The 18,766-nt window shown below is 48.7% G+C and overlaps 1 protein-coding gene across 1 annotated transcript; it reads left to right on the forward strand.

Moving 5' to 3' along the window:
* Positions 1-276: 276 nt before the first annotated feature.
* Positions 277-18,518, forward strand: LOC120062298 (lysine-specific demethylase 2A-like). Its single transcript, XM_039012151.1, has 23 exons — positions 277-553; positions 1,282-1,320; positions 3,961-4,099; positions 4,299-4,377; positions 4,535-4,581; positions 4,705-4,883; positions 6,574-6,680; positions 6,862-6,955; positions 7,062-7,215; positions 7,288-7,403; positions 7,539-7,665; positions 7,761-8,074; positions 9,879-9,956; positions 10,116-10,370; positions 10,447-10,587; positions 10,816-10,905; positions 14,687-14,932; positions 15,040-15,072; positions 15,177-16,213; positions 16,362-16,525; positions 16,644-16,790; positions 17,031-17,246; positions 17,337-18,518. The coding sequence occupies exons 2-23, from the start codon at positions 1,285-1,287 to the stop codon at positions 17,516-17,518; spliced, it is 3,981 nt and encodes a 1,326-aa protein (XP_038868079.1). The 5' UTR covers positions 277-553; positions 1,282-1,284; the 3' UTR covers positions 17,519-18,518.
* The last annotated feature ends 248 nt before the right edge of the window (positions 18,519-18,766 follow it).

Genomic DNA, 18,766 nt, shown 5'->3' on the forward strand with positions numbered 1-18,766 from the left:
TACATAAATTGTTCCCCATAGTGGTCTTATGATAGGCTCTCTTGTTGACCCCATTTTGACACCCCAGCGAATAATGTTTCGCTCACGTCAGTGATCTCTACTGCCATAGGCTGTCACACCACGTGGGGCACGGTTTAAACGGCTCTACAAACCATCTCTGGGAATGACATAACTTTTACCCAATCACAACCTCCTGTGTTGATTTATCCATGTACTATTGGATGGCATTGTAAATCCTGGGGCGGGTCCTTCTCTTTGGGGGTAGTGTGTTTTATGCTCAGCTGAAAATGGCGGATCGAAGCAGATCGCTTTAACTTTATCGCACAATAACAAGGATAACAACCTACAAAGCTAAAAATATGTAAGATGGATACAAAGTTCAGCGATAACTTCTAGAAGCCGCGCTACAGGATAACGTACAGACCACAACCCAAGGAGTTATTGCAGTGGTAAAGTTATCTCAAAATAATACGTTAGCAATTTCCCGATTAGGAAGCTAACGTTAGCGCAATGATGGCTAACTAGCTAACGTTCCGTGAATGAAGACGCTAACGTAAGTTAGATCATTTTATGTACATAAAGATAACCCATAAATGTATCTAACATTATACGATTATATTGTGCTGGGTATGTTGACCAGGTAACGGTAGGTTATTAACTGAAATTGCGTCCGAACAGAGTAGGACCACTAGACACTCAAATGTATTCGGGGAAGTTAGCTAGCTAACTAACAACAGTCTCTTGTAGCTAACGCGTTAGTATATGTAGATAGCATAGCGTTGTAACTCGCTAACAGCCTCTGCTGCAAGTTGGTCAGTTCTGTAACATTATCCAAGGATAACGATATAGTTAAATAACAGGTTTTCCTGCAACAAGTAGCAACAATTATAACTAGCTAATGGTCGCTAGTTAACGTTTAGACAACTAACGTTATTTGATTGTTGTTGCTACTTGTTAGCTACAGTAACGTTAGTTAGCTAAATACATTTGTTGCCCGGTAGCCAGTTATTTAGTACTCAGCATTAACTTACTATATCATAATATTCCGTCAGTTTGTATATTATAACGTTAGCCAAAACTTAGCTAACCTTTATCCTTGTCCCGATACTGTAGCTGGCAAACTCAATCCAAGCGCCAGAAGTTGAGGGTATTTTATATTCATATGCCAACAATTGGCCTATAGTTTGGCTCTCAAAAGCTGATGTTAAATTAGTTAACTGCTCAATTAACTTAGGCTGTACATGGCATTGTGATTTCTCAACGGTCTCATTCCTGTCTTAGGTCATGGAAGACCAGAACCCCCGTTACAGCAAGCGCTTGGTAAGTACAATTTAATTAATAACTACGTGTTGATGTGTTAGATAAAATTGCTTTGCAAGTTGTATTTAGCTAGTTTCCCTAAAGAAAACGACTGTTGCATCGGTAACAAGCTAAATCAACGAGAGTGTTGTGGATCTGTTGGCTTGACAATAGACTGGATGCGTGTCAGTGGGTTCAATGCAGGGTCAGGTTCAAGTTCACTGTTGTCTGACCTGATAATGCTTGCTCATGTCGCTTTACATTAGGTGGAGCTTTTTGTTACCATGCCGTGACTTAGACCCATTTAGGCTTTTCTAAAGGGTGTCGTTTTTTTTGTGACCATTAAAAATAATCCACAGAATTATAGATAATAATGGAATGTTTGTGTGGATCTAAGAATGTATAGTTAGTCAAGATATAAGAATACACCAGTCCAGCTGAGTTGCAGAGCAATAGGAAACAGCATGTGGGGTGTTTTGAGTAAAGATAATACCAAGCATAGCCCGGGTTTGGTGGAACAGGATGGGGGTGGGGTGTTGTGCTGGACCCATCTGTCTAGCCAAGATATGAGAGCAGGGGGTGAATGGAAGTAAGTGGGATGGGGATAAGGCCCTCCTGTGATGCCCATGCAGACCATTGAATGACTGATCCGCAAAATCTTTCTGTTATGAGTCTTTGTGCCTTTGAACAGGGTATGGTAGTAGGTGCCAGGTGCACCAATTTTTGCAAAGCTGCTGGGTTTTTCCACACTCAATAGTTTCCTATGTGTATCTAGAATGGTCCACCACCCAAAGGACATCTAGCCAACTTGACACAACTGTGGAGTCAACATGGGCCAGCGTCCCTGTGGAACGCTTTCAACACCTTGTAGAGTCCATGCCCAGACGAATTGAGGCTATTCGCGCAATTCTATTAGGAAGGTGCTCCTAATATTTGGTATACTCAGTGTACATTGGTGTGTTGCCCGATGTGAAATGGCTAGCTTGTTAGCAGTGCATGCTAGTAGCGTTCAATCGGCGACGTCCCTCCCTCGGAGACCTTAAAGGCAGTTGTTTCCATTGCTCTTCAAGGGCCACTGCTTTTGTTGAGCGATAGTTAACGATGCTTCTTGTGTGGCGGCAGTTGATATATTCAGAGGCTCCCTGGTTCGAGCCAGTGTTGTGGCAAAGAGGAGCAAAGGCAATACTGTTACATGTGCATGGTCTTAGCAGAAATCTCATTCAAAGTGATAAAAATAGGGCTGTGACGGTCTTGGAATTTGAGGTTACGGTAATTGGCCAGGCGAATGTACACACTTGTTTACATGGATATGCTTATTAATAAAACCTATTTGAAACAAGCCATTACACTTCATTATTATCATGGCATTTCATTATTACTATTCAGCTTATTACTTATTATCCTTAATCAACAAATCTGTAGCAGTTTTGTATTGACACAACATTAACAGAGTCAAAATAAAGATGCATACCTTCCTTGTCTGTTGGCTTTTCTGCATATATATATATATATATATATATATATATATATATATATATATATATATATATATATATATATATATATATATATATATATATATATATATTAATACAGATCCTATTTTGATGCAGAATACAATTCAATCGAAGTCCGATGGGTTTTTCCCGAAACATTCGCATAACGTTACAAACCCTGTTGCTGCGGTCATTCGATGGCAGTGGCATATGCTCTTCAAAGAGAGGATGCCGTAATGACAGAAATAATGTAGCCTGAGCTACTGAAAACAGGCCTTTTACAAGATTCAATAATGACAGGAGCATTTGATTCTTATGAAAGAGATGGAGTCCAGACGGTAGTTTCCTAAAAGTAGCCTATCGGCCTATAGAGAGAATCAGCAAACTCACGCACACCCTCTTAAAAGCACCTGTCAATCAAAGCCACCAGCATATGTCAACACAAGCAAATATTTCTCCTTTCCTTAAAACGTATTAAAAAACCTAGGCCTACCATAGGCTTTCGGAAAGTACGCTATAAGATAATGTATTGACAAGGAAAGTATGAAGTGGACAGCTGAGCTATATAATGAAATTGACATTCATTTAAATAGAAACAAATACATGCAAAATGTCCATAGCCTATTTATCATGGCGATGATTATCAAGGGAGAGAGCGTTGGAAAGATTTTTCAAATACTGTGAGGAACTGTTTTGATTTGAATTTGAATGACTTAATGTGTGAGGTGAAGAAAAAATGACTGAAACCCAGCTGGGCACTTTTCTACATTTGACATTTGCCAGGTACTTCTATGCGTGCTCAGGCACTCAAAGTGCCCTAGCCTGTAGCGCTCGACACCCCCACGCATCTCGTGAATTTGCTGCCTGAGCATCAAAGGCGAGTTGGAAAGGGAATGAGATATAGACCGTTTAATAGACAGACTAGGCTAGCAAAACAATTGCTTATAATCATTAGTAAACACTCACTTAGTAAACTATATATATATATATATATATATATATATATATTTTTTTTTATATCCTAAAATAAATGTAAGACTATTTAAACGGTTTTGACAGTTATTTTATTTTCATGGCGGTCTTTGTTCACAACCGTCAGTTACACGGTTATTCAATTATCATCACAGCCCTGGATACGAGTTGAGTTTCTGCTTTGTGTCACTAGCGTACGGGGACGCGGCGGCGCTACCTCGATGACGGGATCTCGGACGATGAGATTGAGGGGAAGCGGACCTTTGACCTGGATGAGAAGCTGCAGAGTGACCGGTTCAACTCCAACCTGGTTAAACACATGGAGGGAAAAGGTCAGGGGTCAAACCACGCTATGATATCCCTTACAGAGGCGTTAACCCAGTTTCTCCTATGTTTATGATCTTGACCTGGAAAAGCTTGTTGGTTTTGTAATGTGGCAAAAAAACATGGCCCTAATTATGGTTCTACTTCTTGGATTACTCTTGGTGTGCCTGCCCTGCATTGTTGAGGGTAACGTGTGTTTCTCTGCAGACTTCACGTTCGAGTACATCCAGAGGGAGGGACTGAGAGACCCTCTGATCTTTGAGAAAAAAGACGGCCTCGGCTTAGAGTAGGTCACTCTTCGTCTTCTAATTATCTAGCCCACCTCCTTCTCTGCAGATCTGTGGGAGATGGAAATATAACTGCTGGCTCACTCTGAATCTCCAGCTTTATTTAACAACCCCCCTCTTGTTCTCTCTCTCTCTCCCTTTCTCTTATTCTGTCAGGATGCCAGATTCTGATTTCAGTGTGAGTGACGTCAAGCTGTTTGTAGGTAAGGCCCAAACTATGAACACTCTTATGAACTCACGGCTGCTGATTTCATCTGATTTTTAAAACAGTGCTGCAGTGCTGTAAGTAATTCTCCCTGCCCTTTGCCTGTCCCCTTCTGTCATAGGCAGTCGGAGGATGGTTGACGTTATGGATGTGACCACTCAGAAGGGCATCGAGATGTCCATGGCCCAATGGCGGCGGTACTACGAGACCCCGCCCTCGGAGCGAGATAAGCTCTATAACGTCATCAGCCTGGAGTTCAGTCACACCAAGCTGGAGAACCTGGTGAAACGACCCGCCTCGGTAAGACACGCGCAGGCGCGCGCACACAAACCAGTAGTGCTGAGTGATTAAGCAACATTATATGCACTACCGTTCAAAAGTTTTGGGTCACTTAGAAATGATCTTGTTTTTGAAAGGAAAGCACATTTTATGTCCTTTAAAATCACATCAAATTCATCAGAAATACAGTGTAGACATTGTTAATGTTGTTAATGACTATTCTAGCTGGAAACGGCAGATTTTTTTTTTTTATGGAATATCTACATAGTTGTACAGAGGCCCATTATCAGCAACCATCACTCCTGTGTTAGCTAATCCAAGTTTATCATTTTAAAAGGCTAATTGATCATTAGAAAACCCTTTTGTAATTATGTTAGCACAGCTGAAAACGGTTGTCCTGATTAAAGAAGCAATAAAACTGGCCTTCTTTAGGCTAGTTGAGTATCTGGAGCATCAGCATTTGTGGGATCAAACCCACAAATGCTGGTGCTCCGTATGTGTATATTCCATAAAAGATCAGCTGTTTCCAGCTACAATAGTCATTTACAACATTAACAATGTCTACACTGTGTTTCTGATCAATTTGATGTGATTTTAAAGGACATAAAATTTGCTTTTCTTTCAAAAACAAGATAAGTTTTGGGCCACTTAGAAATTTTGAACGGTAGTGTATATTTTTTCAGTTATTAAATATCTAAATTACCGACGTCTGTTCAATTACTTTAATTCCATTTCGTTTTTTTGTAAGCCCAACTCGCTGTTTAATTCACGAAATAAATCAAGTCCAGAACTATGTGGGACGCTGGACTGAAGGGAGTTGGGGTTTTTATTAAGCAAATATTCCATCTAATTCAGCACAGAACCCTGGAAAATGACTACATTGTCCATAATCCATTTAGCTTGTTTTTTCCTGGCTCGAACAGAGAGGAAGAGGCGAACGGTTTCACTCTCGCCAAAACCTGTCCAAAATAAGCCCAATGCGTTTTGGACCTAAGCTTGTCGCCTGCCTTGTCGCCTTTGGGACAACGACTCCCTTTGTTAGAGCGGAGACATGAGCATCTCCTCATTATATTCAGATCTCTGGACAGATACACGTTTACGCCTGCTACGTTATGTTAGATATACACAGACCGTATGAGAGAGGAATGTACACAACACAATGAGGAGAGAGACAGAGACTGTTCAGGAAGTTATATCTTATCTACTTTGAAGAACTAGTAGGATGACTAAAGACAGTACAGTATGGGGGAGAATAATGTTAGATGGCCTGGCTGGCTGACTGCTCCTGGCTGACTGAAGTAATAAACACAACTGAAATATTGGATTTCATAGTAATTTCCTATTTTTCTATTGATGTCTATGCAATGTGGATCTGATCAGAGGCAAGGTGAAATTTAGTTTTGGCAATTGAATGTTCACTATTTTTGTCTTTGGAATTTCCATTAAAAAGTCACTGTAGTGTCATTATTTCATAATGCATTTAATGTTTAAAAAAAATAATCAAAGTCGAAGAATTGTGATACTCTTTAAATAGTCGAACCAAAACCGAACCGACCTCGAAGCACTAATCCCTCTGTACAACAAACCAGAAAACCTTGTCAAACACCAAACAATCACATAGCAAGTTCAGGTGTCTGACCATTGTAAACACTGGGCTATCACTTCCACTCAGTGGCGCATGTCCCTGCTGACCTTCCCTCCCTCTCCCCAGGTGGATTTGATCGACTGGGTGGACAACATGTGGCCAAGGCACCTGAAGGAGAGACAGAGAGACTCAACCAACTCCATCATAGACATGCAGTATCCCAAAGTGCAGAAGTGAGTCCCGAACCTGCACCGTTTTATAGCTTTCATTCCACATGTACTCAACCACTTCATTTTAAAATGTTTACCCTACCGTAACAATGCGGTGTTTGTGCGTGGAGCGTGAGTTCATTTAACACACGTCTTTGTTTTTAATGCTGGTTGATGTACGGTGTAAAGATGAATATTCCTTCAGGTACTGTCTGATGAGTGTCCAGGGCTGCTTCACAGACTTCCACGTTGACTTTGGTGGTACGTCGGTCTGGTACCACATCCTGCGGGGGGGCAAGGTGAGACGACACCCAGGAGAACTAGAGCTTAGGCCATTCTAGTATTCTAGTATTTTATTGCATCTCTATGGCTATCCCAATCTTGACCTCTGACCTCCTCCTGTAGGTGTTCTGGCTGATCCCACCCACACCCCAGAACCTGGAGCTGTATGAGGACTGGGTGTTGTCAGGGAAACAAGGGGACATCTTCCTGGGAGACAAGGCTCGGGACTGTCAGAGGATTGAGCTGAAGCAGGGCTATACCTTCATGATCCCCTCGGGTACGTACACACACTGATACACACGGTACATTTTTGTTCCCCCATCTAACCACCTCCACTGTTGATGTCTAGGTTGGATCCATGCTGTGTACACCCCTGAGGACACGCTGGTGTTTGGGGGAAACTTCCTCCACAGCTTCAACATCCCCATGCAGCTCAACATCTACAACATCGAGGACCGCACACGAGTGAGTACACTACCGCACACGCGTCACACAGAACTCCACTGCACATGCAGTGAGGGTAGGGGACTGACTATTACTTGTTGACTACAGGTGAGAGTAGTCACTTCCATTCAATGTCTCATGTGTTCTGCTGTCCAGGTCCCGGCTAAGTTCCGATACCCCTTCTACTATGAGATGTGCTGGTACGTGCTGGAGAGATACCTCTACTGTCTGACCAACACCTCTCACCTCACCCCTGAGTTCCAGAAGCACTCGCTCGGTGTTGGTGAGTGTACACACACACGCACAACAATTTTTATATTTTTCTGTCTCTCATTTGCTCTCTTCTCGTTTTAATCCCTCTGTTTTTGTCCCTCTCAGGTCTGACTCGTGACTCCTCGGAGAACAAGCTCAACGGCCACGTGAAAAACGGCACGTCGGAGGAGAACAAAGACGGAGACGATGATGAGGAAGGAAAGGAGGAGGAAAGGGAGAGCAAGGTCAAAATGGAAGAGAGCGACGAGGATGTCTCCCCCGCTCTGGGTGCCACTAAGCTGGGGGTGAGGGTAAACCTGACCCCCCTGGAGCTGGAGGGGCTGTGGAACCTGCTGGGGAAGCTGGAGGAGCTGCCAGCCCACAAGAAGTGTGTCCCCGCAGGCATCCGCAACGCCCCCGCCCTGCTCCACGACATACGGGTGGGTACAGGGCACCAGTCTAGAATATAATAATATCATGTATTCCGTTTAGCAGATGCTTTCACCTAAAGTCATTTACAGTAGTGTGTACCTACAGGAAACTGCCAAAATAAAGGAAACGTCAACATGGTCTTAGGCCAATTCCCACAAGCGTAAAGAGTTATGTGGATGGGGCTAAATTTGATATATTTTTTACAGAAGAAATATGAAATGCATAACCATGGTAGCAATTGAAAGGGAATAGTTTGGGGATTATGAGAATTTATTTGCCCAAAGTTGAGGACACAACAGTTTATCGGACAGAATGAATCCAAACATTTTGTGCATTTTACATTTACTGTACTTTTCGAAGCATTTTGTTGATAACAAAATCTGAAAATATTCTGGATACATTCAGTAACATAAGAATATTCCTAGAAAATGTGGGGTAAGTGCAACAAGATTTTTTTTTAAATGACAAGGGTTTGAGTGAGAGGACTTACTGGAGTCTGCAAGTGGCCACACCTCTACAGAGTGTGCAGTTCCTAAGTCATTTCAATGCGCTTTTATGACTCAAAGAAGAGTCTTCAACTGTAAGGTACTTTTTTTACTTTTCCAAGATGTACCGTTGAGGAACTAGAACAAGTACACGTGTAGTTTTGTTTGGAACAACCCTGGGTCCCTGCCAATTGTTTACGCAATTTTATCAATCGCAATCTGGATCAGGTGGGCATCATTTGAAAGCTTTTTCTATTCCCAACATGACTAGCCAAGTTCTAAAGTACAATTTTAGTGTTAGGCTTTCACAAGACAGTTCTGAGAAACGGGTCGTAGTTTTGGTGCGCATAGAAAGGAGGTATGGGTGCGTGTTCCGCTGCAAGTTTTCCTCACAATAGACAGTCTCGTTTTGTTCAGAACAACCCTGGATATGACGCCATGTAATCTTGTAATTGTCCATCAAACACAGTGATCATAAACGTTTACACCAGTTTTAGGATATGGAAATGTGAAGTGCACGTTTGGACTCACATGTGTTTGGCTTGCTACTATTATTAATAAAATCCTCAACGTCTGATCTTTCAAAATACATAGAGCCCTTTAATTTACAGCACTTCCTTCTCTAACAATTTTTTTGTGTGCAAAAGTTTCCCAATTACCATGAGGGATGTGAACTACTTCTTGTCGCGTGCGATACCCAAGTTCAGAACGGCTGTCAGTCAAAAACCCATACAGCGCTGTGAAGCACAGAGCCTGAGCTCTGACGTCGTTTAGAACACGTTACTGTGTGCCAATTTAGGCGTTTATCAGTGCCAAAATCTGCCATTTCAACCCTTATACGGGTACGAGTGTAAAGGGTTTTAATAGGGTGTTGGGCCACCACGATCCTACAAAGGTGGCTTGAAATATCTGATTACATGTGCTTTTTGGCTGTTCAGACAGCAGGTAAAAGTACAGATTGGAATCGGATATGCAGATAAAAAGGATTTGAGTCACTTCACACTGCCAGTGTGAACACTGCTTTAGAGACTGACCCAGAAAGACTCACAGCTGTAATCGCTGCCAAAGGTGCTTCTACAAAGTATTGACTCTGGGTTTAATCTAATCCAAGATAAATATACCTTTTTTATGTCCACATTGTTCTTCCACTTCGACATTGGTATTTTCTGTAGATCGTTGAAAATGTTATCCATTTTAACCCCACTTTGTAACGCAACTAAATGTGGAAAAATTCAAGCACTGGACTTGTACATGGTATGGCTCACAGTATCTGTCTGTCTTTCGATCAATAGTGTTGACTTTTTTACGTGGCTTGTGTCCTGTTTAGGCTCTTCTGGAGGACCACCGCAACGACGACCCCAAGCTGTCTTACACTGGGAAGCCCATCGTCAAGTGGCCCAAGAGGGTGAGCCAAGAGGGCACGTGCCTCTCGTACACACGCGTTCAAACACTCACCCGACATGCACGCGCACGTACATGCGTTTAGTCACCACAGTCAAGCCCTCGTCTGCCCCGTGTTGTTGTCTCAACTTTCCTCCCTTCTGCTCCCACCTTCCCCGGCCAGCCGTCGTGGTACCAGCCCCCTTCCCCCTCGCCGGTGGACCGCCCGCGCCCGGCCACGCCCCACAAGCCCACGGTCCCGCGCCCGGCCAGGCCCGCCGCCTCCATCTCGGCCCTGAGGCGGCGACGCGTGCGCTGCAAACGCTGTGCGGGCTGCCAGAGGGAGGAGTGCGGCGAATGCAACTTCTGCAGGGACATGAGGAGGTTCGGAGGACCCGGGCGCATGAAGAAAGGCTGCATGATGCGGCAGTGTCTCGCTGTGAGTATCCAGTGCACCGCCTTCACGCCCTGTGTGTGTGTATAGCATGTTGACCGTTGTCTCTCCCCGTCTCCAGCCTGGCCTGCCCAACTCGGCGGTGTGTGTTCTCTGTGGAGAGGGACAGGGGAAGCAGGAGCTGGCGGACGCTAGCCCTTCCTCCACAACCCTGATGGAATGCTCCAACTGTGCTCAGATCGCCCACCCCGACTGCATCAAGGTGACCAGGCCTCGCACCAGCAGAGACGTGTATATACCTGTACTACAATGTACACTGTAAAATCCCTCTTGTGCAGCATGTACTTCCAATACATATTTTCTTTCGTATCCCACACGAGGGGGTCCTGAACTCAAATGGCCCTTGAGGATGATGGCGGTGTTATAGGTGCTTATAACAGTCCTCTGTGTGTATGTCAGGTGTTTATAGCTGTTCATTCTCCTCTCTCAGGTGCCAGGGGAGGGCAGGATCAACAAGGACCTGCCCAGCTGCTGGGAGTGTCCCAAATGTTACCAGGACAAAGATGGCTCCTCATCAGAGGTATCCCATCATTTCTTTATTGGCATGGGGAACATATGTTCATTAACCAAAGTGAAATGAACAGTCAACATTCAACTCACAAAAGTTTCAAAGGAATAGAGACGTTTCAAATGTCAGATTACAGAGTGCGACGCGCACGTGTCTCTCTCGCTCTCTCTTGCGCTCTGTGTGTCTCTCGCTGTGTGTGTCTGTCGCTCTCTCTTGCGCTCTGTGTCTCTCTCGCTGTGTGTGTCTCTGTCGCTCTGTGTGTCTCTCTCGCTCTCTCTTGCGCTCTGTGTCTCTCTCTCTCTCGCTCTCTCTTGCGCTGTGTGTCTCTCTCTCGCTCTCTCTCTCGCTCTGTGTGTCTCTCTCGCGCTGTGTGTCTCTCTCTCGCTCTCTCTTGCTGTGTCTCTCGCTCTCTCCTTGTGTCTCTCTCGCTCTCTCTCGTGCTCTGTGTGTCTCTCTCGCTCTCTCTCGTGCTCTGTGTGTCTCTCTCGCTCTCTCTCGTGCTCTGTGTGTCTCTCTCGTGCTCTGTGTGTCTCTCTCGCTCTCTCTCGCGCTCTGTGTGTCTCTCTCGCTCTCTCTCGCGCTCTGTGTGTCTCTCTCGCTCTCTCTCGCGCTCCGTGTGTCTCTCTCGCTCTCTCTCGCGCTCTGTGTGTCTCTCTCGCTCTCTCTCGCGCTCTGTGTGTCTCTCTCGCTCTCTCTCGCGCTCTGTGTGTCTCTCTCGCTCTCTCTCGCGCTCTGTGTGTCTCTCTCTCTCGCGCTCTGTGTGTCTCTCTCTCGCGCTCTGTGTGTCTCTCTCTCTCGCGCTCTGTGTGTCTCTCGCTCTCTCGCGCTCTGTGTGTCTCTCTCGCTCTCTTGCGCTGTGTGTCTCTCTCCTTGTGTCTCTCTCGCTCTCTCTCGCGCTGTCTCTTTCTCTCGCGCTGTCTCTTTCTCTCGCTCTCTCTCGCGTTGTCTCTCGCTCTCTCTCGCGCTGTGTCTCTCTCTCGCTCTGTGTGTGTGTCTGTGTGTGTGTGTGTGTCTCTCTCTCGCTCTGTGTGTGTGTGTGTGTCTCTCTCGCTCTGTGTGTGTGTGGCTCGCTTGCTAGCTCTGTGTGTGTATCTGTCTCTCGCTCTCTCTCGTGCTGTGTCTCTCTCTCGCTCTGTGTGTGTGTCTGTGTGTGTGTGTGTCTCTCTCTCGCTCTGTGTGTGTGTGTGTGTGGCTCGCTCGCTAGCTCTGTGTGTGTATCTGTCTCTCGCTCTGTCTCTCTCGCTCTGTCTCTCTCGCTCTGTCTCTCTCGCTCCGTGTGTGTCTCTCTCGCTCCGTGTGTGTCTCTCTCGCTCCGTGTGTGTGTCTCTCTCTCGCTCTGTGTGTGTGTGTGGCTCGCTCGCTCTGTGTGTGTGTGTGGCTCGCTCGCTAGCTCTGTGTCTCGCTAGCTCTGTGTCTCTCTCGCTCTGTGTCTCTCGCTCTCTCTCGCGCTGTGTCTCTCTCTCGCTCTGTGTGTGTGTGTGTGTGTCTCTCTCTCGCTCTGTGTGTGTGTCTGTGTGTGTGTGTGTGTCTCTCTCTCGCTCTGTGTGTGTGTGTGTGTCTCTCTCGCTCTGTGTGTGTGTGGCTCGCTCGCTAGCTCTGTGTGTGTATCTGTCTCTCGCTCTGTCTCTCTCGCTCTGTCTCTCTCGCTCCGTGTGTGTCTCTCTCGCTCCGTGTGTGTCTCTCTCGCTCCGTGTGTGTCTCTCTCGCTCCGTGTGTGTCTCTCTCGCTCCGTGTGTGTCTCTCTCGCTCCGTGTGTGTCTCTCTCGCTCCGTGTGTGTCTCTCTCGCTCCGTGTGTGTCTCTCTCGCTCCGTGTGTGTCTCTCTCGCTCCGTGTGTGTCTCTCTCGCTCCGTGTGTGTCTCTCTCGCTCCGTGTGTGTCTCTCTCGCTCCGTGTGTGTCTCTCTCGCTCCGTGTGTGTCTCTCTCGCTCCGTGTGTGTCTCTCTCGCTCCGTGTGTGTCTCTCTCGCTCCGTGTGTGTCTCTCTCGCTCCGTGTGTGTCTCTCTCGCTCCGTGTGTGTCTCTCTCGCTCCGTGTGTGTCTCTCTCGCTCCGTGTGTGTCTCTCTCGCTCCGTGTGTGTCTCTCTCGCTCCGTGTGTGTCTCTCTCGCTCCGTGTGTGTCTCTCTCGCTCCGTGTGTGTCTCTCGCGCTCCGTGTGTGTCTCTCGCGCTCCGTGTGTGTCTCTCGCGCTCCGTGTGTGTCTCTCGCGCTCCGTGTGTGTCTCTCGCGCTCCGTGTGTCTCTCTCGCGCTCCGTGTGTCTCTCTCGCGCTCCGAGTGTGTCTCTCTCGCGCTCCGTGTGTCTCTCTCGCGCTCCGTGTGTGTCTCTCTCGCGCTCCGTGTGTGTCTCTCTCGCTCCGTGTGTGTCTCGCTCGCTCCGTGTGTGTCTCGCTCGCTCCGTGTGTGTCTCGCTCGCTCCGTGTGTGTCTCGCTCGCTCCGTGTGTGTCTCGCTCGCTCCGTGTGTGTCTCGCTCGCTCCGTGTGTGTCTCGCTCGCTCCGTGTGTGTCTCGCTCGCTCCGTGTGTGTCTCGCTCGCTCCGTGTGTGTCTCGCTCGCTCCGTGTGTGTCTCTCTCGCTCCGTGTGTGTCTCTCTCGCTCCGTGTGTGTCTCTCTCGCTCCGTGTGTGTCTCGCTCGCTCCGTGTGTGTCTCGCTCGCTCCGTGTGTGTCTCTCTCGCTCCGTGTGTGTCTCTCTCGCTCCGTGTGTGTCTCTCTCGCTCCGTGTGTGTCTCGCTCGCTCCGTGTGTGTCTCGCTCGCTCCGTGTGTGTCTCGCTCGCTCCGTGTGTGTCTCGCTCGCTCCGTGTGTGTCTCGCTCGCTCTGTGTGTGTGTGTGGCTCGCTCGCTAGCTCTGTGTCTCTCTCTCGCTCTGTGTCTCTCGCTCTGTCTCTCTCGCTCTGCGTGTGGCTCTGTCTCTCTCGCTCTGCGTGTGGCTCTGTCTCTCTCGCTCTGCGTGTGGCTCGCTCTGTCTCTCTCGCTCTGCGTGTGGCTCGCTCTGTCTCTCTCGCTCTGCGTGTGGCTCGCTCTGTCTCTCTCGCTCTGCGTGTGGCTCGCTCTGTCTCTCTCGCTCTGCGTGTGGCTCGCTCTGTCTCTCTCGCTCTGCGTGTGGCTCGCTCTGTCTCTCTCGCTCTGCGTGTGGCTCGCTCTGTCTCTCTCGCTCTGCGTGTGGCTCGCTCTGTCTCTCTCGCTCTGCGTGTGGCTCGCTCTGTCTCTCTCGCTCTGCGTGTGGCTCGCTCTGTCTCTCTCGCTCTGCGTGTGGCTCGCTCTGTCTCTCTCGCTCTGCGTGTGGCTCGCTCTGTCTCTCTCGCTCTGCGTGTGGCTCGCTCTGTCTCTCTCGCTCTGCGTGTGGCTCGCTCTGTCTCTCTCTCTCTCGCTCTCTCTGTGTGTGGCTCGCTCTGTCTCTCTCTCTCTCGCTCTCTCTGTGTGTGGCTCGCTCTGTCTCTCTCTCTCTCGCTCTCTCTGTGTGTGGCTCGCTCGAGCTCTCTCTCTTTCGCTCTCTCTGTGTGTGGCTCTCTCTCGCTCTCTCTGTGTGTGGCTCTCGCTCGCTCGCTCGATCTCTCTCTCTCTCGCTCTCTCTGTGTGTGGCTCTCTCTCGCTCTCTCTGTGTGTGGCTCTCTCTCGCTCTCTCTGTGTGTGGCTCTCTCTCGCTCTCTCTGTGTGTGGCTCTCTCTCGCTCTCTCTGTGTGTGGCTCTCTCTCTGTGTGTCTATTCTTCTGTCCCTGTAAGATGATACCCACCAACTATATTAATACCTGTTTTCTGATGTTGCCTCTCTCTCTTACTCTCTCCCTCTCGGTCTCAGTCGTCCAGCAGTGATGAGGACAGCATGGCGTCTACAGGTTCTCTCACTACGTCAAAGCATGCCCACCGGGAAGGGATAGGAGTAGGGGAGGCAGGAGGTGGGGTGAGGAAGGGGCGACGTGGCAGACCCCCCCTGACGTCCTCTCTGTCCCAGCGGAGGGCGCCCCCTCCCTCTCAGCGGCTGCTACTGCAGCAACAACAGAACAGGAAGAGAGCCGGCGCACTGGAGCTACGACTCCGGAAGAGTGTGAGAGAGGGAGAACGAGAAGGGGGGGGCGGCGCAAGGTTTTTTTGATTCGTACAATAATTTTTCGCCAAGTCATCTAATTTTAAATCTCTGTCTTTGTGTTGCAGATCAAACTGGAGCGCAGCACGATCTTAGAATCGGTAAGCACATGCAGCCTATTTTAAAGCACCGTATCTCTCTAAACCAGTGTATGATTATTCCAACCAAAGCATTGTTTCACCTATTCTACTCCTCCTCTCTACAGAAGCAGACGCCGTATCTGGAGCGTTCTCACAAGCTCCTGGGCTCCCAGCGTCTGGCCCACCTCCAGAGAGGGGTGTCCTCTCGCCTTCACTCCCCCGTCGGCAGACTGTCCCGGGGCCGTGGGTCCTTCAGAGGCTCCCCTACAGGGGCACGACTCCAGCCCCCCCAACCCTCCCTCAGCGTGGCCCCCGCAGGCAGGGGAGAGGGGCGCAGGGGGCAAGGGCGAGGAGTACGGCTCAGAGGAGGAGCAGCAGGCAGAGGAAGAGGAGGACAGAGACATGGTGGAGCAGAGGAAGAGAGTGATAGCAGTACCAGCAGCAGCAGCAGCAGTAGTTGTAGTAGTGATGAGGAGGAGGAGGACAGGGAGAACGGCGTGCGGAGTGGCAGACGGGACAAAGAAAACCGGCCGCAGAGACGAGGAAGAGGAACAGCCAAAGAAGATGAGGGGGGGAGTGGGGAGTCCAACCAAAACGAGGAGGAGGAGATGGATGAAGACTGGAGGGAAGGAGGACAGGCACAGGCGGAGCCACCGGTCCTCGTAGTGTCGGACATTAGCGACGACTTCATGAAGGGCTCGTATCTCACTGTGACCCTACAGCCGTCGAGGGCCAAACATGATCCAGGGGCCATCGTCCCCAAACTGGAGGCTGCAGTCACCCCCCGCCCTGCCCCTCCCGGACAGATTTACACACAACGCAAGAATCTGGCCCGACCACCCCTCAGGAACCACGCCCCAGACCCTGCACGCTCAGACAGACACACACACATCCGGGGGAGCAACACACACACAGGCGGCTCCCATCAAGACGAGAGGAGAACGAGGCCGGGCAGACCAGAGAGGACAAACAACGGCGCTTCCTCCTCCCGGGTTCCTCCGCTACACCTCCCTCTGTCGGCTTTACAGGATGGGGAGAGGGAGGTGGCGGATGGAGGGAGCGAACCGGGCTGTGAGAGGGAGGTGTGGGTGTCAGTCTTCCGTTACCTGACTCGTGCTGAGCTCTGTGTCTGCATGGCCGTCTGCAAGAACTGGTACAAATGGTAAGGGAGAAATATTTTAGAATGCATTTTATACACACACACACACACATTGATAACCGCAAGAGCTGTGGTAACTATTCATGCGTCTGCATGTGCAAGATTGTATGGGTGCTTGATAAAAAACCTTTTGAAATGTGTTCTGGTGCAGGAGCCTGGATAAGAGGCTGTGGATGAGGATCAATCTGACCGTGTCTAAAGCAATCAGTCCTCAGGCCCTGTCGGGCATCATCAAACGCCAGCCAGTCGCCCTGGACCTCTCCTGGACCTCCATCTCCAAGAAACAACTCACGTGGCTCGTCAACCGCCTGCCAGGTACACAGACAGACAGACAGACAGACAGACAGACAGACAGACAGACAGACAGACAGACAGACAGACAGACTTGAAGTATTACTCACATTGGAGATGTGATTCTCTCTCTCCGGCTCAGGGCTGAAGGATCTCATGTTGTCTGGGTGCTCCTGGTCTTCTATTTCGGCTCTGAGCTCGACCAGTTGCCCCCTCCTGCGCACGCTGGACCTGCGCTGGGCCGACGGGGTGAAAGATGGACAGATCCGAGACCTGCTCAACCCCCCAGGTGAGAGCCCCCCCCCCAGAACCGTTTTCTGTTTTGAATTAAGTACTGTTTGGATAAATCCCTTGTCATACCGTGTTAATTAGCTATGTCCCTCTGGAGTCAGCAGCGGACACACATATTCTCAGTCCTCTCCCTCTTCTTTTCTCTCTTCCGCTGTCACCCTCTTGTCACCTCTTTCTCCTCCGGTCTCTCCCTCCCTCTTTCGGCCCAAATCCCGCCCCCCTCTCTGTCTCTCTCTAGGTTGTGATAACCGCAGTCAGCTGAGGAACATGCAGTCTTTCCGTCTGGCAGGGCTGGAGATCAGTGACTCCACTCTGAGGCTGGTGATCAGACACATGCCCCTGCTGACCCGTCTGGACCTGTCCCACTGCGGAGGCCTCACGGATCATTCCATCAACCTGCTCACTGCCGTGGGCTCCTCCACACGCAATACACTCACTGAGCTCAACCTGGGGGGTAAGCCTTGGACTCGCACAGCACACACACACACACAGGATTGCTACTGAGTTGTCGTTCATATTGAGCACCGCTGTGTCTCTCTCCCAGGCTGCAGTAAGCTGACGGACGCGTGTCTGCGGTACCTCCGCCGGCTCTCCTGCCTCTCCCTGCTGGACCTGCGGGAATGCAAGGGTGTCTCCCGCAAAGCCTGCGAGGCCTTCATCTCGGAGCTGTCCGTCAACGCCCTCTACTGCCTATCAGAGGACAAGCTGATCCAGAGGATATCCTAGAGGCCCGCCGCCTCTGTCTGGGACAGGGGGTTACAGGTCGGGTACAGAGAAAAGACTGTAGAAGGACAAGGGAGGCTTAAAAATCCCCCGCACTCTCAGAAGGGAGTAGGAAAGGAGTGATTAGTTACTACACACTTAGTGGGAGATGGGTTTCTTTACATGTTGTATACATTTTTTGACTAAACCAGACACGAGACTCAGGTGTTTGCGTTCAGGCGCCTACTCTGCGTGATTAAAGTGGGGAGGTCTGGGGTTCCCGTGAGGGTGGCTGGGGTTGCTAGGTGTCATGCCAGACAGGGTTCCCTCCTTACCCTAGTGGTTCTAAGTGCTTTATGACAAGGCCGTCTCTAACCCAAAAGGTGTTGGTTGTGGACTAACTCTTCCAGGAGTACTTTGGGCAGGTCGCTCCATCCTGAGACAGAGGGGTGCGCCTATGAGGGATTCAGGGACGGCGCGAGAGGGCAATCGACGTGTTGACGAGACCACTCCAAAACAAGGGCGGGGTATGAATGAAAGGGATAAAGGGGGGTGACAGGGTAAATGGTGCGATCTCAAACAACAGTTAGAATTCAGGTGCTATCACTCCCAAAACTCTCCCTGTTTTGTACAAATATGAATCTAGGACAACCGTCTCTATTTTAGGACATGCCCCTCACCCCACTTTGATGCATTTTCTGTTTCCCATGGATAAAATGTGAGTTCCTTTCCGTTTCACCTGCTAAGATTCAGTGTATAAATGTATGATTTGCTGTCATTATTCTGCCCTGTTACCATTCAGTCTAGTTCTTCTAATGGATACTTATTTCTTACCCACCCCACTCCCTCACTGCCAAATCTAAAAAGAATATAAATATATACTTTTGTCTAAATGTTTCCCTATTTTAGAAGATGAAGAGAAAATCCTGTAGCATTGTAATTATTTTCACAAATCTTTTTCACTTATGTTTTTTGGTTTATTTTTTTTATTTTTAAGAAAATTAAAAATTAAAGATCAACTGTGCCAGATGTAAGTGATTATTTTGGGGGGCTGATATTAGAGAACAGGTCCACATATGTGCAGACTCTCATTTCACAATGGGTTAATTGATGAGCACATGAGTAATATGGTTCTGGGGGATCTACAGGGTTTGGCAACTTTTGTTCCAATGTCAGGTGATTTGGTGAATTAGGTGTGCTGGGCTGGAACAAGAGCCTGGGGTCCCCAGGGCGAGAATTGAAGCCTGCATACATGTAATCCCTACTTTTTAT

The sequence above is a fragment of the Salvelinus namaycush genome, chromosome 17, assembly GCF_016432855.1.
Source record: "Salvelinus namaycush isolate Seneca chromosome 17, SaNama_1.0, whole genome shotgun sequence".
Lineage (NCBI taxonomy): Eukaryota > Metazoa > Chordata > Actinopteri > Salmoniformes > Salmonidae > Salvelinus > Salvelinus namaycush.

Bases quoted from the DNA above. Each gene is read 5' to 3' on its own strand.
- LOC120062298 (XM_039012151.1), top strand. From the start codon at position 1,285: ATGGAAGACCAGAACCCCCGTTACAGCAAGCGCTTG. The intron at 7,404-7,538 runs GTGAGTACACTA...TCTGCTGTCCAG, and splicing joins ACATCGAGGACCGCACACGA to GTCCCGGCTAAGTTCCGATA. The intron at 10,906-14,686 runs GTATCCCATCAT...TCTCGGTCTCAG, and splicing joins AAGATGGCTCCTCATCAGAG to TCGTCCAGCAGTGATGAGGA.